The sequence below is a fragment of the Oncorhynchus mykiss genome, chromosome 20, assembly GCF_057628025.1.
Source record: "Oncorhynchus mykiss isolate SJ-2025 chromosome 20, ASM5762802v1, whole genome shotgun sequence".
Lineage (NCBI taxonomy): Eukaryota > Metazoa > Chordata > Actinopteri > Salmoniformes > Salmonidae > Oncorhynchus > Oncorhynchus mykiss.
The window spans coordinates 5,185,770-5,212,363 of record NC_143041.1 but is presented as its reverse complement, the minus strand read 5'-3'; the positions used below and the strand labels follow the sequence as shown (position 1 = coordinate 5,212,363).

At 45.0% G+C, this 26,594-nt stretch overlaps 1 protein-coding gene across 2 annotated transcripts in view; it reads left to right on the top strand.

Moving 5' to 3' along the window:
* Positions 1–26,594, top strand: part of LOC110498826 (pro-neuregulin-3, membrane-bound isoform-like) — a 303,813-nt gene that overhangs the window by 185,991 nt on the left and 91,228 nt on the right. For both annotated transcript variants that reach the window (XM_021575470.3, XM_090212038.1), the window contains one exon: positions 3,770–3,796. In XM_021575470.3, coding sequence (XP_021431145.3) covers positions 3,770–3,796 — 27 coding nt within the window. The remainder of the gene's footprint in view (positions 1–3,769; positions 3,797–26,594) is intronic.

Sequence of the window (26,594 nt, the reverse complement as noted above, 5' to 3'; positions counted from 1 at the left end):
GATTTCTGTTTTAGATTCCGTCTCTCACAGTTGAAGTGTACCTATGATAAAAATTACAGACCTCTACATGCTTTGTAAGTAGGAAAACCTGCAAAATCGGCAGTACATCAAATACGTGTTCTCCCCACTGTATATATATATATACTGTATATATAACACAGGGATGCAACCCAAACAAAAGAGCGAGTTGTAAACCCCTAACCAATACACAGGATGAGGCCCGTATTAACAAGAGCACAATAACACATAGCACGAAAGCTGATACAACAGAGCACAGGTACTCACAAGACCAGCGGACATGGGGACAATAATCGACAAGGACAATGGGGAACGGAGGGCACATACTAATCAGGGGAAATGGAAACCAGGTGTGCGTAATGAGACAAGACAGTCTGGGGTTGGTGATAATGAATCCAATTCAGTGACGCCTAGAAGGCGGGTGACGTAGACCTCCGGAGCTGGTGAACGGAATGAGCAGCAGTACCAGGGGGATCCGTGACAACAACAACTGATCTTACATAATTGTTCTTTCAGTACGCACGGACCATTCCAACTGTTTGTATTACAGAAATATTGTTTCATTATTCACCCTTTTGATGTCACCGTTTTGGCAGGAGGATTCTCCTTGTAACAAAGAGGTTTCATTCCCCTCTTGCAAAGCTCAAAGGCAGAGCTTCTACAAGGTATTTACAACCGTCATAAAACTACCAACTTCACCCCTCTCCCCCTATGTGGAGGGAGAGGGCGCTGTAGAGCGGACCCACATAACCCGATCCTCCGGCTCTTCACAGGAGAGTCATGACAACTGACATTCTGTCATTTTACTTTGCTTATTTGAGTTGTTCTTGACATAGAATGGACTTGTATTTAACCAAATATGTCTATCTTCTGTTTACCAACCCTACCTTGTCGCAACACAACCGATTGGCTAAAACGCATTAAGAATAAAGAAATTCCACAAATTAACTTTTAACAAGGCCTGTTAAATGAAATGCATTCCAGGTCACTACCTCATGAAGCTGGTTGAGAGACTGCCAAGAGTGTGCAAATCTGCCATCAAGGCAAAGGGTGGCTACTTTGAAGAATCTCAAATCTCAAATAAATTTTGATTTGTTTCACACTTTTTTGGTTATTACATGATTCCATTACATGATATGTGTTACGTCATAGTTTTGATGTCGTAAAAAAATAGTGAAAATAAAGAAAAACCCTTGAATGAGTAGGTGTGTCCAAACTTTTGACTGGCACTGCATCAGTTATAGACTCTCACTAAAGTGTGCAACAAATGTAGCATCTTACAAGTCTCGCCTCAAAATAGGTTAATGAGCCAGAAGCAACAATACCATGCACCCAGTAGTGCTCAAAAGTTTTAGGTGCTTTAAAAATACAGTGAGGTACCGTATTCTGTGGGGTTACAGTACCATTCAAAATACAGCCACTTCTTTACATTAATGTATTGTTAAACAAACTTTTATTTGGAATTTACGGAATAATTTACCAGTTAAGCTCAATTCAAATGAAAAGCATTTTTTTACGAGCGCGAACAAGGGTGCTCACGTTGGAAATAGAATGCATATGAGTGAATGAGAGAAATCGGACAGGCCACATGAGCCAACTGCGTCATAGTCCTTCAAATCATAAAGCAAGTCTACGTTTCTCACGTCTACTGGTAAAATAAATTGCGTTGGTTTGGTTGTTGGTAGAAAATGAATTGTTATGATCTTCCGTATTCTAAGTACACAAAAGATGTAGTTTAAAATGTTTTGGTCTGTTTATCAGTCAAATAGGCTACGTATTTGAAAACCATTGTATGATTTTGATCGGCATATAGTCAGGCTATGGCTGGAAAACTTGAGGACTCCGATTTCAAGAGAGAATACTGTTTATGTAGAAGAACAAGACTTAGTTGTTTATAAACTACTTGGGTTTATTAGCTACAACATCCTTGTGAGCTAGCAAAGAAACAACCTTTTAGCACAGCTCCAGTAGGACATCCAAGGTGAATCAAAAGGAACTCACAACAACTCCCTGGGGCTACATAGCGAACATATATAACTGTATATTATGTATTTTCATGACAATTACTTTGGCATATGAATTGTAGTGCATGTGTAGTGCATATGTAGTGTATGTGAATTGACACGCTACTCTCATACGCAAATTTCACACCATTTTTAGTTTTTATTTTATTTTACCTTTATTTAACTAGGTAAGTCAGTTAAGACCAAATTATTATTTTCAATGACGGCCTTGGAACAAAGGGTTAACTGCCTTGTTCAGGGGCAGAACGACAGATGTTCACCTTGTAAACTCAGGGATTTGCTTTTACCACCTTTCGGGTTACTAGTCCAACACTCTAACCACTAGGCTACCTGCTGCCCCATTGATGGGCTTCTCTTTGTGTGATTTTGGCTCTGTACGCAATTTACTGTAAATAATTAATACAGCACTTTACTGTTAGTTTTATTGTATAATACTGTAAAATAAAAAAACAGTGTGTATATATAATGTGTTTTAATTGTTTGGCCATTTTACATTTCGGCAACACTTTACATTAAAGGTACCTTTTATAAAGATAACTTTATTGTAAATTGTAACATACATTTATTTTCTGGGAAACAACGTATATTAAGGAACTATGACTAGTATGACATTGACACATTTTCCTGTGATACAGTCAAAATCCATCTAACACTGTTTTCATGCTGTCAGGGAGTTTTTCTTCTCTCTGTGACTGTGGCAACTAAATAATCTGTCCAGACCACCTCTGTCAGAAAAGCAATTTAGTGTGAGGGTTCATTTGAATTTAAATGAGAATATATTACAGTGCCGTGAAAAGGGGGAGGAGGGCCACGTCAGGATGAAGGGAACACGAGTGCTCCTCTTTATCTATCACCCCAGCTCAGAGATTATTAGAAAATACTTGAATGCAGGGAGAGAGGGACGTGTGTGTGTGTGTGTGTGTGTGTGCGTGTGTGTGTGTGTGTGTGTGTGTGTGTGTGTGTGTGTGTGTGTGTGTGTGTGTGTGTGTGTGTGTGTGTGTGTGTGTGTGTGTGTGTGTGTGTGTGTGTGTGTGTGTATTTACTGACAGTCTTGTGAACAGAAGAACTGGGGATAACTAACATTAATATTGAAATAAACATAAGGTTGGGGTCAGAGAAGTGGGGAACGAAAAATTATCGCTGGCTGGGATGAAAAAACTAAATCAAGGCCAGACGGAGCAAATTTCAATCACATAACAAACCATGACATTGTCATCTTTCAATGACATTGTCATCTTTCAATGAAGTCTTCACCTCCCCCTTCTCCCCACCCTTGACTGGTTGTGCTACTCAGCAACTAGTTTTATACTAGTACCTACGTCACAATTAACCTCTGTCCACCCAAAACATCCCTATTTTGTGGACTTGGAACATGCAAGGCATTTTAGGTCTGTAAAGCCTATTGTCTGTCTCAATAACAATATTTATATGTTTGAAAAAAAGTTTTTTTTAAAGAAAATGGATTTTAGGGAGGTTCTAGTAATATAGCTGCAGTGCTCCAGTGGGTAAATCATGAGTGAGGGTTATGACTGTGTTTCATATAACGCTGTTCAATAACGCTGTATTGTCTTCCCACTCTCTTTCTCTCCCCCTTTCCTTCTCCCTCTGCCCATCTCCATCTCTCTGTGTATATCGCTCTACCTTACTCTTTCTCCATCTCTTCCCCCTTTGTGTCTCTCTTTCTTTCTTTCTCCCTATCTTATGCTATGTGTCCTTGGATGGAGCAGCTGATGAACTGGGCATCAAGTTCATGGGTAAGGAAATGTTTCATTTGCACAGTAAATCACTCTTTTATTTTCTCTCGGCCAATCAGAAAAAAAGCTTTCACAAAACATACAATCCAGCAAAACTTTCTTTGCTCACCTTGGAAAATATGAATGTGCTCTGGTCACCATGGAAACACGGAGGAAGCAAATTAGATGTCTTCTATCAGCATGGAAGCGGGTATTGTGTGTGAGTGTGATGTATGGTCCTATAGGGCAACCAAAATAATTATCTCTGCAATGTGCTTGACTGTGTACATGTTTGCAAATGCATTGTCTATGTGGCATGTATGTTTGCGTGTTTGCAAGTGTTCTCCTGTGTGTGAATATATGCATTTATTTAAGATGGCATTTACCTTTACTACATCCCTGAAGTTTATTCCTCGCTGCACACTGTATACTCATTTAAATGGTTAGAAATGTCACATGGGCATGAACGCCATGTTTAATACAATAAAGCTATACCCTACATTCCAAACCAACTCCTAGCCCCTCAAATCAAATCAAATTTATTTATATAACCCTTCTTACATCAGCTGATATCTCAAAGTGCTGTACAGAAATCCAGCCAAAAACCCCAAACAGCAAGCAATGAAGGTGTAGAAGCACGGTGGCTAGGAAAAACTCCCTAGAAAGGCCAAAACCTAGGGAGGAACCTAGAGAGGAACCTAGAGAGGAACTGGGTGGCCAGTCCTCTTCTGGCTGTGCCGGGTGGATATTATAACAGAACATGGACAAGATGTTCAAATGTTCATAAATGACCAGCATGGTCAAATAATAATAATCACAGTAGTTGTCGAGGGTGCAACAGGTCAGCTCCTCAGGAGTAAATGGCAGTTGGCTTTTCATAGCCGATCATTAAGAGTATCTCTACCACTCCTGCTGTCTCTAGAGATTTGAAAACAGCAGGTCCGGGACAGGTAGCACGTCCGGTGAACAGGTCAGGGTTCCATAGCCGCAGGCAGAACAGTTGAAACTGGAGCAGCATGGCCAGGTGGACTGGAGACAGCAAGGAGTCATCATGCCAGGTAGTCCTGAGGCATGGTCCTAGGGATCAGGTCCTCTGAGAGAGAGAGAGAAAGAAAGAAAGAAAGAGAATTAGAGAGAGTATACTTAAATTCACACAGGACACCGGATAAGACAGGAGAAATACTCCAGATATAACAGACTAACCCTAGCCCCCCGACACAAACTACTGCAGCATAAATACTGGAGGCTGAGACAGGAAGTGCCAGTGAGTTGCAACAGCTTTTTCAAAAAACTTTGAGAGGAACGGGAGACTCGATATAGGCCGATATTTTTTTATATTTTCTTGGTCAGGGTTTGGCTTTTTCAAGAGAGGCTTTATTTCTGCCACTTTTAGTGAGGTTGATACACATCCGGTGGATAGAGAGATGTTTATTATGTTCAACATAGGAGGGCCAAGTACAGAAAGCAGCTCTTTCAGTAGTTTAGTTGGAATAGGGTCCAGAATGCAGCTTGAAGGTTTAGAGGCCATGATTATTTTCATCATTGTGTCAAGAGATATAGTACAAAACACCTGAGTGTCTCCCTTGATCCTATGTCCTGGCAGAGTTGTGCAGACTCAGGACAACTGAGCTTTGGAGGAATACGCAGATTTAAAGAGTAGTCCGTAATTTGCTTTCCAATGATCATGATCTTTTCCTTAGAGAACTTCATGAATTTATTACTGCTGAAGTGAAAGCCATTCTCGCTTAGTTAGCTTTGCGACAGTATCAAAAATGCATTTTGGATTGTTCTTTTTTCCTCAATTAATTTGGAAAAACAGGATGATCGAGCAGCAGTGAGGGCTCTTCGATACTGCACGGAACTGTCTTTCCAAGCTAGTCGGAAGACTTCCAGTTTGGTGTGGCACCATTTGTCATGTACTGTCATGTTGTCTTGTCTCTGTCCTTTCCCTTCACCCTGTCTCCCTCTGCTGGTCGTGTTAGGTTACCTTTTCTCCCCCGCTTTCCCCCAGCTGTCCCTTGTCTCCTCTAACTACCCATTCACCCCGTTCCCCACCTGTTCCCTTTTTTCCCTCTGATTAGGTCCCTATATCTCTCTCTGTTTCTGCTCCTGTCCTTGTCGGATTCTTGTTTGTTTGTGTCATTCATGCCTGAACCAGACTGTCGTCATGTTTGCTGTAATCTTGTCCTGTCCTGTCGGAATCTGCCGGTCCATCTGAGCCTACCTATGTTTGGTAATTAAAGAAGCTCTGTTTAAGTTGATTCGCTTTTGGGTCCTCATTCACGCACCGTAACAGAAGAATCCGACCAAGAATGGACCCAGCGACTTCGGATCCTCTCCACTCAGCCGTCGAGATCCAGGGAGCGATGCTAGGCAGACACAAGCAGGAATTGTCTGCTGCTCGACATGCCGTTGAGACCCTGGCCACCCAAGTCTCCAACCTCACAGAACAGGTTCACCATCTCCGCCTCGATCCACCGGCCACTTCCAGGGCTTTCGAATCTCCGGAGCCCAGAATCAATAACCCGCCGTGTTACTCTGGGGAGCCCACTGAATGCCGCTCGTTCCTCACCCAGTGTGATATTGTGTTTTCTCTCCAGCCCAACACTTACTCCAGGAGCACTGCTCGTGTCGCCTACGTCATATCTCTCCTTATTGGACGGGCTCGTGAGTGGGGCACGGCAATCTGGGAGGCAAGGGCTGAGTGTACTAACCAGTATCAAGACTTTAAGGAGGAGATGATACGGGTTTTTGATCGATCTGTTTTTGGGGAGGAGGCTTCCAGGGCCCTGTCTTCCCTATGTCAAGGCAATCGATCCATAACAGACTACTCTATTGAGTTTCGCACTCTTGCTGTCTCCAGTGGCTGGAACGAGCCGGCCTTGCTCGCTCGTCTTCTGGAGGGTTTCCGCGCAGAGGTAAAGGATGAGATTCTCTCCCGGGAGGTTCCTTCCAGCGTGGATTCCTTGATTGAACTCGCTATTCGCATTGAGCGACGGGTTGATCTTCGTCACCGAGCTCGTGGAAAGGAGCTCGCGCTCTCCGTCGCCTCCCTCTCCGCATCACTACCATCTTCCTCTGCCGGCTCGGGTGCTGAGCCCATGCAGCTGGGAGGTATCCGCATCTCGACTAAGGAGAGGGAACGGAGAATCACCAACCGCCTCTGTCTCTATTGCGGTTCCGCTGGTCATTTTGTCACTTCATGTCCAGTAAAAGGCCAGAGCTCGTCAGTAAGCGGAGGGCTACTGGTGAGCGCTACTACTCCTGTCTCTCCTTCAAGATCCTGCACTACCTTGTCGGTCCATCTACGCTGGACCGGTTCGTCAGCTTCCTGCAGTGCCTTAATAGACTCTGGGGCGGAGGGCTGTTTTATGGACGAGACCTGGGCTCGGGAACATGACATTCCTCTCAGACAGTTAAAGGAGCCCACGGCCTTGTTCGCCCTGGATGGTAGTCCTCTCCCCAGGATTCAGCGTGAGACGCTACCTTTAACCCTCACTGTGTCTGGTAATCATAGTGAAACCATTTCTTTTTTAATTTTTCGTTCACCTTTTACACCTGTTGTTTTGGGCCATCCCTGGCTAGTTTGTCATAATCCTTCCATTAATTGGTCTAGTAATTCTATCCTCTCCTGGAACGTCTCTTGTCATGTGAAATGTTTAATGTCTGCTATCCCTCCTGTTTCCTCTGTCTCTTCTTCACAGGAGGAGCCTGGTGATTTGACAGGGGTGCCGGAGGAATATCACGATCTGCGCACGGTGTTCAGTCGGTCCAGGGCCACCTCTCTTCCTCCACACCGGTCGTATGATTGTAGTATTGATCTCCTTCCGGGAACCACCCCCCCCCGGGGTAGACTATACTCTCTGTCGGCTCCCGAACGTAAGGCTCTCGAAGATTATTTGTCTGTAGCTCTTGACGCCGGTACCATAGTCCCCTCCTCCTCTCCCGCCGGAGCGGGGTTTTTTTTTGTCAAGAAGAAGGACGGGTCTCTGCGCCCCTGCATAGATTATCGAGGGCTGAATGACATAACAGTGAAGAATCGTTATCCGCTTCCTCTTATGTCTTCAGCCTTCGAGATCCTGCAGGGAGCCAGGTTTTTCACTAAGTTGGACCTTCGTAACGCTTACCATCTCGTGCGCATCAGGGAGGGGGACGAGTGGAAGACGGCGTTTAACACTCCGTTAGGGCACTTTGAATACCGGGTTCTTCCTTTCGGCCTCGCTAACGCTCCAGCTGTCTTTCAGGCATTAGTCAATGATGTCCTGAGAGACATGCTGAACATCTTTGTTTTCGTTTACCTTGACGATATCCTGATTTTTTCACCGTCACTCCAGATTCATGTTCAGCACGTTCGACGTGTCCTCCAGCGCCTTTTAGAGAATTGTCTTTTTGTGAAGGCTGAGAAGTGCACTTTTCATGCCTCCTCCGTCACATTTCTCGGTTCTGTTATTTCCGCTGAAGGCATTAAGATGGATCCCGCTAAGGTCCAGGCTGTCATTGATTGGCCCGTCCCTAAGTCACGCGTCGAGCTGCAGCGCTTTCTCGGCTTCGCGAACTTCTATCGTCGTTTCATCCGTAATTTCGGTCAGGTGGCAGCTCCTCTCACAGCCCTTACTTCTGTCAAGACGTGCTTTAAGTGGTCCGTTTCCGCCCAGGGAGCTTTTGATCTCCTCAAGAATCGTTTTACATCCGCTCCTATCCTTGTTACACCTGATGTCTCTAGACAGTTCGTTGTCGAGGTTGACGCGTCAGAGGTGGGAGTGGGAGCCATCCTTTCTCAGCGCTCCCTCTCTGACGACAAGGTCCACCCATGCGCGTATTTTTCTCATCGCCTGTCGCCGTCGGAACGTAACTATGATGTGGGTAACCGCGAACTGCTCGCCATCCGGTTAGCCCTAGGCGAATGGCGACAGTGGTTGGAGGGGGCGACCGTTCCTTTTGTCGTTTGGACTGACCATAGGAACCTTGAGTACATCCGTTCTGCCAAACGACTTAATGCGCGTCAGGCGCGTTGGGCGCTGTTTTTCGCTCGTTTCGAGTTCGTGATTTCTTATCGTCCGGGCTCTAAGAACACCAAGCCTGATGCTTTGTCTCGTCTCTTCAGTTCTTCAGTAGCCTCCACTGACCCCGAGGGGATTCTCCCTGAGGGGCGTGTTGTCGGGTTGACTGTCTGGGGAATTGAGAGGCAGGTAAAGCAAGCACTCACTCAAACTCCGTCGCCGCGCGCTTGTCCTAGGAACCTTCTTTTCGTTCCCGTTCCTACTCGTCTGGCCGTTCTTCAGTGGGCTCACTCTGCCAAGTTAGCCGGCCACCCTGGCGTTCGGGGTACGCTTGCTTCCATTCGCCAGCGTTTCTGGTGGCCCACCCGGGAGCATGACACGCGTCGTTTCGTGGCTGCTTGTTCGGTCTGCGCGCAGACTAAGTCCGGTAACTCTCCTCCTGCCGGCCGTCTCAGGCCGCTTCCTATTCCCTCTCGACCGTGGTCTCACATCGCCTTAGATTTTGTCACCGGACTGCCTTCGTCAGCGGGGAAGACTGTTATTCTTACGGTTGTCGATAGGTTCTCTAAGGCGGCTCATTTCATTCCCCTTGCTAAGCTTCCTTCTGCTAAAGAGACGGCACAAATCATCATCGAGAATGTTTTCAGAATTCATGGCCTTCCGTCAGACGTCGTTTCGGACAGAGGTCCGCAATTCACGTCTCAATTTTGGAGGGAGTTTTGCCGTTTGATTGGGGCTTCCGTCAGTCTCTCTTCCGGCTTTCACCCCCAGTCTAACGGTCAAGCAGAACGGGCCAATCAGACTATTGGTCGCATCTTACGCAGTCTTTCTTTTCGCAACCCTGCGTCTTGGTCAGAACAGCTCCCCTGGGCAGAATACGCCCACAACTCGCTTCCTTCGTCTGCGACCGGGCTATCTCCTTTTCAGAGTAGCCTCGAGAACAACGGAGGCTGGTACCCATCTCAGTTCGCCGAGTCCAGCGTCCCCTCCGCTCAGGCTTTTGTCCAACGTTGCGAGCACACCTGGAAGAGGGTCAGGTCTGCACTTTGCCGTTATAGGGCGCAGACTGTGAGAGCTGCTAATAAGCGTAGAACTAAGAGCCCTAGATATTGTCGCGGTCAGAGAGTTTGGCTCTCCACTCAGAACCTTCCCCTTAAGACGGCTTCTCGCAAGTTGACCCCGCGGTTCATTGGTCCATTCCGTATCTCTCAGGTCATTAATCCTGTCGCAGTGCGACTTCTTCTTCCGCGATATCTTCGTCGCGTCCACCCGGTCTTCCATGTCTCCTGTGTTAAGCCCGTTCTTCGCGCCCCCGCTCGTCTTCCCCCCCCCCCCCCCATCCTTGTCGAGGGCGCACCTATCTACAGGGTCCGTAAAATCTTGGACATGCGTCCTCGGGGCCGTGGTCATCAGTACCTAGTTGACTGGGAGGGGTACGGTCCTGAGGAGAGGAGTTGGGTTCCCTCTCGGGACGTGCTGGACCGTGCGCTGATTGATGATTTCCTCCGTTGCCGCCAGGTTTCCTCCTCGAGTGCGCCAGGAGGCGCTCGGTGAGTGGGGGGGTACTGTCATGTACTGTCATGTTGTCTTGTCTCTGTCCTTTCCCTTCACCCTGTCTCCCTCTGCTGGTCGTGTTAGGTTACCTTTTCTCCCCCGCTTTCCCCCAGCTGTCCCTTGTCTCCTCTAACTACCCATTCACCCCGTTCCCCACCTGTTCCCTTTTTTCCCTCTGATTAGGTCCCTATATCTCTCTCTGTTTCTGCTCCTGTCCTTGTCGGATTCTTGTTTGTTTGTGTCATTCATGCCTGAACCAGACTGTCGTCATGTTTGCTGTAATCTTGTCCTGTCCTGTCGGAATCTGCCGGTCCATCTGAGCCTACCTATGTTTGGTAATTAAAGAAGCTCTGTTTAAGTTGATTCGCTTTTGGGTCCTCATTCACGCACCGTAACACCATTTCCGTTCCAATTTTCTGGAAACTTGCTTCAGAGCTCGGGTATTTTCTGTATACCAGGGAGCTAGTTTCATATGACAAATGTTTTTATGGGTGCGACTGCATCTAGGGTATTGCACAAGGTTAAATTGAGTTCCTCAGTTAGGTGGTTAACGATTTTTTGTCCTCTGGCATCCTTGGGTTGGCAGAGGGAGTCTGGAAGGTCTTCAAGGAATCTTTGGGTTGTCAGAGAATTTATAGCATGACTTTTGATGATCCTTGGTTGGGGATTGAGCAGATTATGTGTTGCGATTGCAAACATAATACAATGGTGGTCTGATAGTCCAGGATTATGAGGAAAAACATTAAGATCCACAACATTTATTCCATGGGACAAAACTAGGTCCAGAGTATGACTGTGGCATTGAGTAGGTCCAGAGACATGTTGGACAAAACCCACTGAGTCGATGATGGCTCCGAAAGCCTTTTGGAGTTGGTCTGTGGACTTTTCCATGTGAATATTAAAGTAATTAAAAATTTGAATATTATCTGCTAGGTCCGATAGGAATTCAGGGAACAAAGTGAGGAACGCTGTATATGGCCCAGGAGGCCTGTAAACTGTAGCTATAAAACGTGATTGCGTAGGCTGCATAGATTTCATGACTAGAAGCTCAAAATACGAAAACACTTTTTTGTAAATTGAAATTTGATATCGTAAATGTCAGCAACTCCTCCGCCTTTGCGGGATGCACTGGAGATATGGTCACTAGTGTAACCAGGAGGTGAGGCCTCATTTAACACAGCAAATTCATCAGGTTTAAGCCATGTATCAGTCAGGCCAATTACATCAAGATTACGATCAGTTCATTGACTATAACTGCCTTGGTAGTGAGGGAACTCACATTAGGTAGCCCTATTTTGAGATGTGAGGTATCACAATCTCTTTCAATAATGGCAGGAATGGAGGAGGTCTTTATTCCAGTGAGATTTCTAAGGTGAACACCGCCATGTTTAGTTTTGCCCAACCTAGGTCGAGGCACAGACAATGGGGATAGCTGAGCTGACTACACTGACTGTGCTAGTGGCAGACTCCACTAAGCTGGCAGGCTGGCTAACAGCCTGCTGCCTGGCCTGCACCCCATTTCATTGTGGAGCTAGGGGAGTTAGAGCCCTGTCTATGTTCGTAGATAAGATAGGAGCACCCCTCCAGCTAGGATGGAGTCCGTCACTCCTCTTTGTGGGTGAGTCCCAGAAAGAGGGCCAATTATCTACAAATTCTATCTTTTGGTAGGGGCAGAAAACAGTTTTCAACCAGGATTGAGTTGTGAGACTGCTGTAGAGCTCATCACTCGCCCTAACTGAGAGAGGGCCAGAGACACCCCTATTGCCTATAGGCACTTGAGTAGATGTGTAAGCAATATAGGGGTAGCTCCATTTTTCCATCTTGTCACAATATTGCTTATGTAATAGATGTACTATCAAATTGCTAGCTTTTTGTTAGCTTAATTGGCCAAGACGTTGTAAAAAAATCAACTCACATTTTATTTGTCACGTGCCGGTGAAATGCTTACTTTCAAACCCCTAAATATTACGTACACGCTGGGAATCAGAAAGCAGGTGCAAAAGTTACAAAAGTTACAAAAGCACAAACATGTGAAGAGTACTGAATGTGAGAGACAATCACTAACCCCTAAGGATTGATGAACACAGAGGGCACAAAAGGGGAAGTAATCAGGAAAGTGATGAAGTTCATGTCTGCCAGATGATGAGGCGCATGTGTGCCAGGTGTGTGCAATCATGGGTTGCCAGGATCGGTGATTAGTAAACCAGCGATGTCAAGCACCGGGGTGGTGGAGCAGGAGTAGACGTGATTACCCCCCCCCCCCCAACGTGCGGCTCCAGCCTTACGACGTCACCGGCCAGAGGGACGGCCCCGAGGGGGAGGAGCAGGCCGGTCCGGACCGAGAAGGTGGAAATCTCGGATGGTGTTGGGACCAGAATGCGTCCACAGGAACCCAACACCGCTCCCCTGGACCGTACCCCTCCCAAGTCCACCAGGTACTGTAGTCGACTCCCATGATGTCCGGAGTCCAGTAGGGATCTGACAGCATAGGCGGGGCCTCCCTTGATGTCCAGGGGTGGTGGAGGGGTGTCGTGGGGGACGGCATCAGCCAGGGGACCAGAAACCCTGGCCTAAGGGAAACATGAAAATATTGTGAAATCCGGTAGTTAGTGGGGAGCTAGCTGTAAATGGTATGTTTCCTCATTGACCCTCCGGAGGACTTTGAAAGGTCCCACAAACCGAGGGCTCAGCTTCCGGCAGGGCAGGTGGAGCAGGAGGTTCCTGGTGGAGAGCCAGACGCAATCACCAGAATGGAACATGGGAGCCTCACTGTGGTGGCTGTCCGCCTGCTCCTTCTGTCACGGGTGGCTTGTTGGAGCCTCACGTGGGATGCGTTCCAAACCTCCTCTGTGCACCAGAATCACTCGTCCACTGCAGGGTCTTTGGTCTGGCTCGGGGTCCATGGGGCCAGGGCCGGCTGGTACCCCAGAATGCACTGGAAGCGAGACAGCCTGGTGGAGGAGTGACGAAGTGAGTTCTTGGTGTATTCCGCCCAGGGAAGGAACCGGGTCCACTAGCCCTGCCGGTTCTGACAGGGACTCCTAAGGAACCTCCCAGCTCCTGGTTCATCCTCTCCACATGCCCGTTGGACTGAGGCTGGTCCCCGGAAGGGAGGCTGACCGTGACACCCAGCTTCTATATACCCGTAATGTGAATTGGGGGTCACGGTAGGAGATGACGTTACCCGGAAGGCCATAGAGCCATAGTGCTCCACATGCTAGAACAGTGCATCAGCGACCTGGATAGCGGTAGAGAGACCAGAGAGAGGGATAAAATGACAGGATTTAGAAAATCGGCCACAAAAACCATAATAGCAGTGTAACCATCAGAAGAGGGGAGATCAGTGATGAAATCAATGGACAGATGAGACCATGGTTGCTGTGGCACGGGAAGGAGTTCGTGCCGGGAAGATTTGGACTGGGTACATATGGAACATGAGATTACATAATGGGCGATATCCTGTGCCAAGGTGGGCCACCAGTACTTCTCTGAGAGGGATTGGGTGGTGCGGGTGATTCCTGGGTGTACAGCTGCGAGGGATGTGTGTGCCCAGGTCAACAGCAGATTTCTAACCCCCAAGGGAACGTAGATGGTTTCTGGAGGGCAGGTAACAGGAGCAAGTTCCATCTCCAGAGCCTTGCGGATGTCCACAACTACGTCCCAAAACACGGGGCCAATGATACGGGAGAATTGATTGATGGACTGGTGGGCACTCACAGTACTCTCAACCGGCGTGGAACCACAGTATACAGGGAAGCAGGTCATCTGACATCCTGGACCCCAGGTAGTGATTTTCTTGCTCGACCATGATGGGGTTGTGACGTTGGAGCCATTTGAGGCCGAGGATTACCTTGTGTACAGGTGCTTGGACAGGAAAAGGAGAGCAGATATGATGTTAAATTCAGGGAGGAGGCGAGGGCCTGGTCGATAAAGTTCCCAGTGGCACTTGTGTCTACTAGAGCTGTGGAGACAACACTTGAGGGACAGCCAGCCAGTGAAATAGGAACCATAAAAGGTTTGGCGGAAAACAATGATAATGGAATAAACACGCCTACCCTGGAAGACGGAAGATCCCTCTGCTCCAGTGAACCCCGGATTAGGGTGCACCGGACACTGCTGAAGCTGGTTCCCCTCCTGGTCGCAGTAGGGACAGAGCCCCAGCTGTCTCCGGTGAACCTTCATGGGTCTATTCTCTGTCTCATGACAGCCAATGGAGGGAAACGAGTTGCGAGGTGGACACTGGCGCTCCCGAAGAACGTTATCCAGATGGATGGCCATTGAGAGGAGAGCGTCCAAGGATATGTTGTCATCCTGACATTCCAACTTCATTTGGAATTCCTCGCAGAGTCCATTGTGGAAAAGATTGCGGCTTGCTGGCTCATTCCATCTGCTGAAGGCTGCCACCGTGCAAAAGGTGAGGGTGTACTCTGCAGTGGTTTGGGCACACTGCTGGAGCTGGAAAATAAGCTCACCTCCCTCTCTGACATCTGGAGGATGGGCAAAGACCGCCCTGAACAGAGCCATGAACCTCTCATACGCACCCAGCTCTTCCTCTCTTCTCTCCCAGATGGTCATAGCCCATTCCAACGCCTCTCCGGTCAGCAGGGAAATGACCAGGGAAACCTTGGACCACTCAGTGGTGGGGGCTCCCATCTGATGGACAAAATAGAAGGAGCACTGGAGTAGGTAGCCACATAATTTTGAACGAGTACAATCATATTTCTCTCGAAAGGACAGTCGGGCATCGCTGACCCGGCTGGACAGCTGGGTTGGCTGGGCGTCTGGCTCACTGTGACGACCCGTGGTAAGAGAACCTTTGATATAGGTATGGAGAATGCAGAGAACCTCCTCCATGGTCGTAACCAGTTTTGCCAGCTGTTCGCGGTGCTGATAAAAATAGATTACCTTGTTCGTTAACCATCTGGAAGAGGGTTGAATCTTCTGCTACTTCCATCTTGCTGAGGTGTTGTTCTGTTATGTATAAGCCGGGAGTCAGAAAGCAGGTGCAGAAAGTAGGTTCAATACAGAACAGATATAAAATAATCTACTTGAACCGTGGACTGAACGTGAGAGACAATTAATAACGCCTAAGGACTGATGAACACAGAGGTGAAGTAATCAGGGAGGTGATGAAGTCCAGGTGTGCCTAATGATGAGGGGCAGGTGTGCGTAATGAAGGTTGTCAGGTGTGGGTAATGATGGGTTGTCAGGGCCGGTGGTTAGTAGACCGGCGACCATGTGCACCGAAACAGTGGAGTAGACTTGACATTAACCAACAATGCAGTTCAAGAAATAGAGTTAAACAAATATTTTCACAATACAATAAAAGTAACGCAATAAAATAACAATAATGAGGCTATATATATATATATACAGTGCCTTGCGAAAGTATTCGGCCCCCTTGAACTTTGCGACCTTTTGCCACATTTCAGGCTTCAAACATAAAGATATAAAACTGTGTTTTTTTGTGAAGAATCAACAACAAGTGGGACACAATCATGAAGTGGAACGACATTTATTGGATATTTCAAACTTTTTTTAACAAATCAAAAACTGAAAAATTGGGCGTGCAAAATTATTCAGCCCCCTTAAGTTAATACTTTGTAGCGCCACCTTTTGCTGCGATTACAGCTGTAAGTCGCTTGGGGTATGTCTCTATCAGTTTTGCACATCGAGAGACTGACATTTTTTCCCATTCCTCCTTGCAAAACAGCTCGAGCTCAGTGAGGTTGGATGGAGAGCATTTGTGAACAGCAGTTTTCAGTTCTTTCCACAGATTCTCGATTGGATTCAGGTCTGGACTTTGACTTGGCCATTCTAACACCTTGATATGTTTATTTTTGAACCATTCCATTGTAGATTTTGCTTTATGTTTTGGATCATTGTCTTGTTGGAAGACAAATCTCTGTCCCAGTCTCAGGTCTTTTGCAGACTCCATCAGGTTTTCTTCCAGAATGGTCCTGTATTTGGCTCCATCCATCTTCCCATCAATTTTAACCATCTTCCCTGTCCCTGCTGAAGAAAAGCAGACCCAAACCATGATGCTGCCACCACCATGTTTGACAGTGGGGATGGTGTGTTCAGCTGTGTTGCTTTTACGCCAAACATAACGTTTTGCATTGTTGCCAAAAAGTTCAATTTTGGTTTCATCTGACCAGAGCACCTTCTTCCACATGTTTGGTGTGTCTCCCAGGTGGCTTGTGGCAAACTTTAAACAACACTTTTTATGGATATCTTTAAGAAATGGCTTTCTTCTTGCCACTATTCCATAAAGGCCAGATTTGTGCAATATATGACTGATTGTTGTCCTATGGACAGAGTCTCCCACCTCAGCTGTAGATCTCCGCAGTTCATCCAGAGTGATCATGGGCCTCTTGGCTGCATCTCTGATCAGTCTTCTCCTTGTATGAGCTGAAAGTTTAGAGGGACGGCCAGGTCTTGGTAGGTCTTGGTATCCAAATCCGGCTTTACACTTCTTCACAGCAGTATCTCGGACCTGCCTGGTGTGTTCCTTGTTCTTCATGATGCTCTCTGCGCTTTTAACGGACCTCTGAGACTATCACAGTGCAGGTGCATTTATACGGAGACTTGATTACACACAGGTGGATTGTATTTATCATCATTAGTCATTTAGGTCAACATTGGATCATTCAGAGATCCTCACTGAACTTCTGGAGAGAGTTTGCTGCAATTAAAGTAAAGGGGCTGAATAATTTTGCGCGCCCAATTTTTCAGTTTTTGATTTGTTAAAAAAGTTTGAAATATCCAATAAATGTCGTTCCACTTCATGATATACATGTACATGAGTACATGATATACATGAGTACATGTCCAGATATATATACCCCCTATATATATATATATATATATATAGGGGGTACCGGTCCTTAGTCAATATGCGGGGGTAATGGTTAGTTGAGGTAATTTGTACATGTAGGTAGTGGTAAAGTGACTATGCATAGATAATAACAACGAGTAGCAGCAGTGTAAAAACAAAGGGGGGTGGGGGTGTCAATGTAAATAGTCCCGCTGACCATTTGATTAATTGTACAGCAGTTTTATGGCTTGGGGGTAGAAGCTGTTAAGGAGCCTTTTGAACCTAGAATTGGCGCTCTGGGCGCTTGCGGTGTGGTAGCGTAGAGAACAGTCTAGGACTTGGGTGACTGGAGTGTTTGACAATTTTTTGGGCCCTCCTCTGACACCACCTAGCATATACAGTGGAGCAAAAAAGTATTTAGTCAGCCACCAATTGAGCAAGTTCTCCCACTTAAAAAGATGAGAGGCCTGTAATTTTCATCATAGGTACACTTCAACTATGACAGACAAAATGAGAAAAAAAATCCAGAAAATCACATTGTAGGATTTTTAATGAATTTATTTGCAAATTATGCTGGAAAATAAGTATTTGGTCACCTACAAACAAGCAAGATTTCTGGCTCTCACAGACCTGTACCTTCTTCTTTAAGAGGCTCTTCTGTCCTCCACTCGTTGCCTGTATTAATGGCACCTGTTTGAACTTGTTATCAGTATCAAATACACCTGTCCAAAACCTCAAACAGTCACACTCCAAACTCCACTATGGCCAAGACCAAAGAGCTGTCAAAGGACACCAGAAACAAAATTGTAGACATGCACCAGGCTGGGAAGACTGAATCTGCAATAGGTAAGCAGCTTGGTTTGAAGAAATCAACTGTGGGAGCAATTATTAGGAAATGGAAGACATACAAGACCACTGATAATCTCCCTTGATCTGGGGCTCCACGCAAGATCTCACCCCGTGGGGTCAAAATGATCACAAGAACGGTGAGCAAAAATCCCAGAACCACACGGGGGGACCTAGTGAATGACCTGCAGAGAGCTGGGACCAAAGTAACAAAGCCTACCATTAGTAACGCACTACGCCGCCAGGGACTCAATTCCTGCAGTGCCAGACGTGTCCCGCTGCTTAAGCCAGTACATGTCCAGCCCTGTCTGAAGTTTGCTAGAGAGCATTTGGATGATCCAGAAGAAGATTGGGAGAATGTCATATGAACAGATGAAACCAAAATATAACTTTTTGGTAAAAACTCAACTCGTTGTGTTTGGAGGACAAAGAATGCTGAGTTGCATCCAAAGAACACCAGACCTACTGTGAAGCATGGGGGTGGAAACATCATGCTTTGGGGCTGTTTTTCTGCAAAGGGACCAGGACGACTCATCCGTGTAAAGGAAAGAATGAATGGGGGCATGCAATGTGAGATTTTGAGTGAAAACCTCCTTCCATCAGCAAGGGCATTGAAGATGAAACGTGGCTGGGTCTTTCAGCATGACAATGATCCCAAACACTTGGAGGGAGTTGAAAGTCCGTGTTGCCCAGTAACAGGCCCAAAACATCACTGCTCTAGAGGAGATCTGCATGGAGGAATGGGCCAAAATACCAGCAACAGTGTGTGAAAACCTTGTGAAGACTCACAGAAAACGTTTGACCTCTGTCATTGCGAACAAAGGGTACATAACAAAGTATTGAGATAACTTTTGTTATTGACCAAATACTTATTTTCCACCATAATTTGCAAATAAATTCATTAAAAATCCTACAATGTGATTTTCTGGATTTTTTGTCTGTCATAGTTGAAGTGTACCTATGATGAAAATTACAGGCCTCTCTCATCTTTTTAAGTGGGAGAACTTGCACAATTGGTGGCTGACTAAATACTTTTTTTTTTACCAGTGATGTCTGGGCCATACTCACTACCGTCTGTAGCGCTTTACGGTCGGATTCCAAGAAAGTGCCATACCAGGCGGGGATGCAACCGTTCAGGATGCTCTCGATGGTGCAGCCGTAGTACTTTTTCAGGATCTGGGGACCCAGGCCAAATCTTTTCAGCTTCCTTGGGGGTAAAGGGTTTGTAATGCCCTCTTCATGACTGTCTTGGTTCGGACCATGATAGTTTGTTGGTGATGTGGAAACCAATGAACTTGAAACTCTCGGCCCGCTCCACTACAGCCCCGTCGATGTTAAAGGGGGCGTGTTCGGCCCTCCTTTTCCTGTAGTCCATAATCCTCTCCTTTGCCTTGCTCAAGTTGAGAACGAGGCTGTTGTCCTGGCACCACACTGCCAGTTCTCTGAAATCTCCCTATAGGCTGTCTCAACATTGTTGGTGACCAGGCCTACCACTGTTGTCTCATCAGAAAACTTAATGATTGTGTTGGAGTTGTGCTTGGCCATGCAGTCATGGGTGAACAGGGAGTACAGACTAAGGGGACTAAGCACGCACCCCTGAGGGCCCCTGTCTTGAGGATCAGCGTTGCAGATGTGTTGCCTGCCCTTACCACGTGGACGTGGCCCGTTACAGAGTCCAGTATCCAGTTGCAGAGGGAGGTGTTTAGTACCAGGGTCCTTAGCTTTGTGATGAGCTTGGTGGGCACTATGGTATTGAAAGCTGAGCTGTAGTCAATTAACAGCATTATCACATAGGTGTACCTCTTGTCCAGGTGGTAAACGGCAGTGTGGAGTGTGATTGAGATTGCTTCATCTGTGGATTTGTTGGGGCAGTATGCGGATTGGAGTGTTTTCCGGGAAGATGGTGTGTGTGTGAGCCATGACCAGCCTTTCAAAGCACCTTATGAATACCCATGTGAGTGCTATGGTGCGGTAGACATTTAAGCAGGTTACCTTTGCTTTCTTGGTTACAGGGACAATGGTGTTCTGCTTGAAACATGTAGGTGTTACAGACTGGGTCAGGGAGAGGTTGAAAATGTCAGTGAAGACAGTAGCCAGTTGTCATTTAGTCAGTCTGGTAGGCTTGCGTCACTGGGCAGCTCACGGCTGGGTTTACCTTTTGTAGTTTGTAATAGTTTGCAAGCCCTGCCACATCCGACGAGCATCAGACCTGGTGCAGAAGGATTCAATCTTTGTCCTGTAGTGATATTTTGCCTGTTTAATGGTTCGTCTGAGGGCATAGTGGTATTTCTCTAATGGGTCCGGATTAGTGTCCCGCTCCTTGAAAGTGGCAGCGCTAGCCTTTAGCTCGGTGCGGATGTTGCCTGTAATCCATGGCTTCTGTTTGAGATATGTGCGTACGGTCATTGTGGGGACGACGTCGTCGATGCACTTATTGATGAAGCCGGTAAAGGGGTGGTATACTCCGGAATTTACTTTTTAACATTTATTTAACCTTTATTTAGCCAGGTAGGCCAGTTGAGAACAAGTTCTCATTTACAACTGAGACCTGGCCAAGATAAAGCACAGCAACAAAAACAACAGCGTTACATATGGGATAAACAAACGTACAGTCAATAACACAATAGAAACATCTATGTACACTGTGTGCAAATGTAGTAAGATTAGGGAGGTAGGCAATAAATAGTCCATAGTGGTGAAATAATTACAATTTAGCATTAACACTGAAGTGATAGATGTGCAGATGATGTGCAAGTAGAGATACTGGGGTGCAAAAGAGCAAAAAAATAACAACATGGGGATGAGGTAGTTGGGTGGGCTATTTACAGATGGGCTGTGTACAGGTGCAGTGCTTGGAAAGCTGCTCTGACAGCTGATGGGGGGGCTTTACCTAGCAAAGACTTATAGATGACCTGGAGCCAGTGGGTTTGGCAATGAACATGTAGCAACGGCCAGCCAACGAGAGCATACAGGTTGCAGTGGTGGGTAAAATATGGGGCTTTGATGACAAAACGGATGGCACTGTGATAGACTGCATACAATTTGTTGAGTAGAGTGTTGGAGGCTATTTTGTAAATTACATCGCTGAAGTCAAGGATTGGTAGGATAGTCAGTATTACGAGGGTGTGTTTGGCAACATGAGTGAAGGAGGTTGTCTTGCGAAATAGGAAGCCGATTCTAGATTTAATTTTGGATTGGAGATTCTTAACGTGAGTCTACAGTCTAACCAGACACCTAGGTATTTGTAGTTCTCCACATATTCTAAGTCAGAACCTTCCAGTGTAGTGATGATAGTCGGAGTGGCGGGTGCGGGCAGCAATCGGTTGAAGAGCATGCATTTAGTTTTACTAAGAGCAGTTGGAAGCCATGGAAGGAGTGTTGTATGTCATTGAAACTCATTTGGAGGTTTGTTAAACCACCAGTTAAGCCAGCTGAGGTCTCCACATGGTTTACTAATGGTCGGTAACAGGCTGATTGGTAACAGGCTGAAATTTCATAATTTGGTCCGATATACTTGGATGTGTACTGTTAGCGTATGTTGCTGGCATGTCATCCCTAAGTTTGCGTATCTAGCAAATGAAAAAGTCCTTAAAGTAGTTGGCAATATCAGTGGGCTTCATGATAAATGAGCCATCTGATTCAATGAATGTTGGCGCTGAGATGGCTTTCTTCCCCCAAAATGTCATTTAAGGTGCCCCAAAGCTTTTTACTATGAGTCCTTATGTAATGGATCTTTGTTTCATAGTATGGTTTATTTTGTATTTTTATTTAGTTTAGTCACATAATTTCTTAAGTTGCAGTACGTTTGCCAATCAGTTGGGCTGCCAGACTTATTTGCCATACCTTTTGCCTCATCCCTCTCAACTGTAATATTTTTCAATTCCTCATCAATCCAAGGGGATTCAATAGTTTTTACAGTAATTTTCTTACTGGGTGAGTGCTTATTAGTAACTGGAATAAGCAATTTCATAAATGTGTCAAGAGCAGCTTCTGGTTGCTCTTCATTACACACATCAGACCAACAAATATTCTTTACATCATCAACATATGAATCACTACAAAACTTATTGTATGACCTCTTATACACTATATTAGGCCCAGCCTTTTGAAGTTTGGTTTTCCTAGATATGGCTATTATACTGTGATCACTACATCCTATGGATTTGGATACCTCTTTAAAGCAAATTTCTGCATTAGTAAATATGTGATCAATACATGTTGATGATTTAATTCCTGTGCTGTTTGTAACTACCCTGTTAAGGTTGACTGATAACCTGAACCAGGTTGCTGGCACTGGTTACAGTTTGACATTTTGTCTTGAGTGGGCAGCTTGATGATAGCCAGTCAATATTTAAATCACCCAGAAAGTATACTTCTCTTTTGATTTCACATACATTGTCAAGCATTTCACACATATTATCCAGATAATGACTGTTAGCACTTGGTTGTTTATAGCAGCTTCCCACAATAATGGGCATTATGGGGATGCAGATAAAACTGTAGCCTTATTACTTCAACAGCACTTACCATTAGATCGTCCCCAAGCTTTACAGGTATGTCTTTTTGGTAGATTTTATAACCATGTATTGCTACCACTGTATCATCAAAGGTATTATCTAAGTGAGTTTCAGAGTCAGAATATTAATGTCATCTGTTACAAGCAAGTTATTCACTTCATACCTGTTTCTTAGGCTACGTTTGTTAGTATGGGCTATTTTTTAGCACTTTTCTGGGTTGCTTGATTGTTTTTAATGCTTTACTGGGAGGTTAATCAGAGTAGACTTACTCATGTTTTTTACATTGGAGCTAATAGTACAGGGTGGGTCAGCTGCACAAAGCGGTCTTCCTACTAGGACACACCGCCTTAGTGCTAACAGTGTAACACTGGTTCATAGGCTCATGATTACTGTAGACAATAGCTGTAGGATTAACATAATTATTCTGTGTAATTGGGGCTACATCAAGTAAATTACTTACGTTGTGTTTGCCAATGCCCTTAGGATAATGTACATTTGATGCAGAATTATGACTGTTCATTGTCACAATGATAGGGATTAACTGAGCTGGTCTTGGATCATTTACCAGTCATTGTTTCAATGCAGCTTTGAAATGACAGAGTCCAGGAGCCAAGATGATTTGGATGGACTGTAGAGTATCTTCTGTTTCCAGGAGGTGTTAAAGTTCTCTATAAAAGTGACTCCAGCAGAGTCCAGCAGATGTTGAGTTGAGATGTCTTGATGTTGAGATGTGTCTGTTACTTGAACTCTGTGAAGCATTTATGTGGGCTGCAATTTCTGAGGCTGGTAACTCTAGCGAATTTATCCTCTGCAGCAGAGGTAACTCTGGGTCTTCCTTTCCTGTGGAGGTCCTCATGAAAACCAGTTTCATCATAGTGCTTGATGGTTTTTGTGACTGCTCTTGACATTTTCTGTATTGACTGACCTTCATGTCTTAAAACTTCTTCAGGATTGGGGGCAGCATTTTCACATTTGGATGAATAGCGTGCCCAGAGCGAACTGCCTCCTACTCAGTCCCAGATGCTAATATATGCATATTATTGTTAGTATTGGATAGAAAACACTCTGAAGTTTCTAAAACTGTTTGAATGATGTCTGTGAGTATAACAGAACTCATATGGCAGGCAAAAACATGAGAAGAAATCCAAACAGGAAGTGGGAGATCTGAAGTTTGTAGTTATTGAACTCAGCTCCTATTGAATTCACAGTGGGATATGGGTTATGTTGCACTTCCTAAGGCTACCACTAGATGTCAGCCGTCTTTAGAAAGTTGTTTCAGGCTTCTCGTGTGAAGGGGGGCCGGATGGAAGCTGTTTGACTAAGGGGTCTGCTAGCAGCCTTGTTCTCAGTCACGCGCATTTCACATGAGCGGTATCTCTCGTTCCATTGCTTTTCTACAGACAATGGAATTCTCTGGTTGGAACATTATTGAACATGTATGATAAAAACATCCTAAAGATTGATTCTATACTTAGTTTGACAAGTTTCTTTGACCTGTAATATAACTTTTTGAACTTTTCGTCCGACTGGACCTGAAAGCGCTTTGGATTTGTTTTTATTTTATATTTTATTTTACCTTTATTTAAGTAGGCAAGTCAGTTAAGAACAAATTCTTATTTTCAATTTTCAATGACGGCCTAGGAACAGTGGGTTACCTGCCTGCCTTTACCAAACACCCTAACAAAAGAAGTTATTTGGACATAAATTGACATAAATGATGGACATTATCGAACAAAACAAGCATTCAACTGTGATTCCTGGGAGTGCATTCTGATGAAGATCATCAACGGTAAGTGAATATTTATAATGTTATTTATGACTAATGTTGACTGCGCAACATGGCGGATATTTATTTTGGCTGGTTTGGGCTCTGAGCGCCGTTTATGCTTTTTCCGTAAAGTGTTTTTGAAATCTGACACAGCGTTTGCATTAAGGAGAAGTGTATCTAAAGTTCCATTCATAACACTTGAATTTTTATCAACATTTATAAAGAGTATTTCTGTGAATTCATGTGGCTCTCTGCAATATCATTGCATGTTTTGGAACTAGTGAACAGAACACGCCAATGTAAAATAAACATTTTGGATATAAATATGAACTTTACCGAACAAAATATATATGTATTGTGTAACATGAAGTCCCATGAGTGTCATCTGATGAAGATCATCAAAGGTTAGTGATTCGTTTTATCTCTATTTGTGCTTTTTGTGACTCCTCTCTTTGGCTGGAAAAATGGCTGGGTTTTTCTGTGAGTTGTTGGTGACCTAACATAATCGTTTGTGGAGCTTTCGCTGTAAAGCATTTTTGAAATCAGACACTAGCTGGATTAACATGAATTTTATCTTTAAAATGGTGCCTAATACTTGTATGTTTGAGAAATTTGATTTATGAGCTTTCTGTTGATTTGTATTTGGCGCCCTGCAATTTCATTGGCTGTTGGCGAGTGTTTCCGCTAGCGGAACCTGTCCTAGACATGTTAAGGTAATGATGGACTGTCGTTTCTCTTTACATATTTGAGCTGTTCTCGCCATAATATGGACTTGGTCTTTTACCAAATAGGGCTATATTCTGACAACACAAATGACTGGCTAAAACGCATTAAGAATAAAGAAATTCCACAAATTAACTTTTAACAAGGCCTGTTAAATGAAATGCATTCCAGGTCACTACCTCATGAAGGTGGTTGAGAGAATGCCAAGAGTGTGCAAAGCTGTCATCAAGGCAAAGGGGGTTACTTTGAAGAATCTCAAATATATTTTGATTTGTTTAACACTTTTTTAGTTAGATGATTCCATATCTGTAGAAAATAGTTTAAAAAAAGGTGAACCATGGAATGAGTAGGTGTGTCCAAACTTTTGAGTGGTACTGTAAAGGGGGAACTATGTAAAAAAGTGCTGTAATTTGTAAGCTGTTCACCCGATATGGATGACAATACCCCCAAAATAAATCTGACAGTCTGCAGTTTAACCTAATTTCAAATCCAAAGTGCTGGAGTACACTGCCAAAACAACAACAAATGTGTCACTGTCCCAATACTTTTCGGAGCTCACTATACATCTCTCCATTCCTAACAACTCTGTAGATGCAGAAAGAGTTGCATACATATAATTTTTACTATATGCATAGCTAATTAGCTTGCACCAGGTATGTAGGAATAGTTAGCACATTAGCCTACTTATATGTACAGTGCACACTAAATAAGAATCTGTCCTCGGTTGAAACACTATCTACCGTGTTCCAAACTGCCTCTGGATGCAACATCAGTACAATAACTGTTTGTCGGGACCTTCATGAAATGGGTTTACATGGCCAAGCAGCCGCACAGAGGCATAAAATCACCATGCACAATGCCAAGCGTCTGCTGGAGTGGTGGAAAGCTCACCTCCATTGGACTCTGGAGCAGTGGAAAGGCGTTCTCTGGAGTGATGAATCACGCTTCACCATCTGTCAGTCCGACCAATTAATCTGTGTTTGGCGGATGCTAGGAGAACGCTACCTGCCCGAAAGCATAGTGCCAACTGTAAAGTTTAGTGGGGGAGGAATAATGGCCTGTGGTGGTTTTGTGGTTCGGCCTAGGCCCCTTAGTTCTAGTGAAGGGAAATCTTAATGCTACAGCATACAATGACATTGGAGACGATTCTGTGCTTCCAACTTCGTGGCAACAGTTTGAGGAAGTCCCTTTCCTGTTTCAGCATGAAAATGGCTCTGTGCACAAAGCGAGATCCATACAGAAATGGTTTGTCGAGATCGGTGTGGAAGAACTTGACTGACCTGCACAGAGCCCTGGCCTCAACCCCATTGAACATCTTTGGGATGAATTGGATGAATGAAAAATGGATGAATGTGTGCACCTTAGTTCACAATTAAATTAGGCCTTACTGAGTGATAAGGAGGGTGAAGAGGTTGATTTTGAAAGACAATAGTGTAATGGTGAGTTGGTGTTATGCCTATTTATCAGCAGCAAATAATTTGACTGCATGCCTTGCTGGTTGATACAATTCTCCTTTATGTTTTACTTTGTAAAAATAAGCTGTTATGCGACTGTTCTATTTTAAATAACTGTAAGGGAAACAAAAACACGTTAC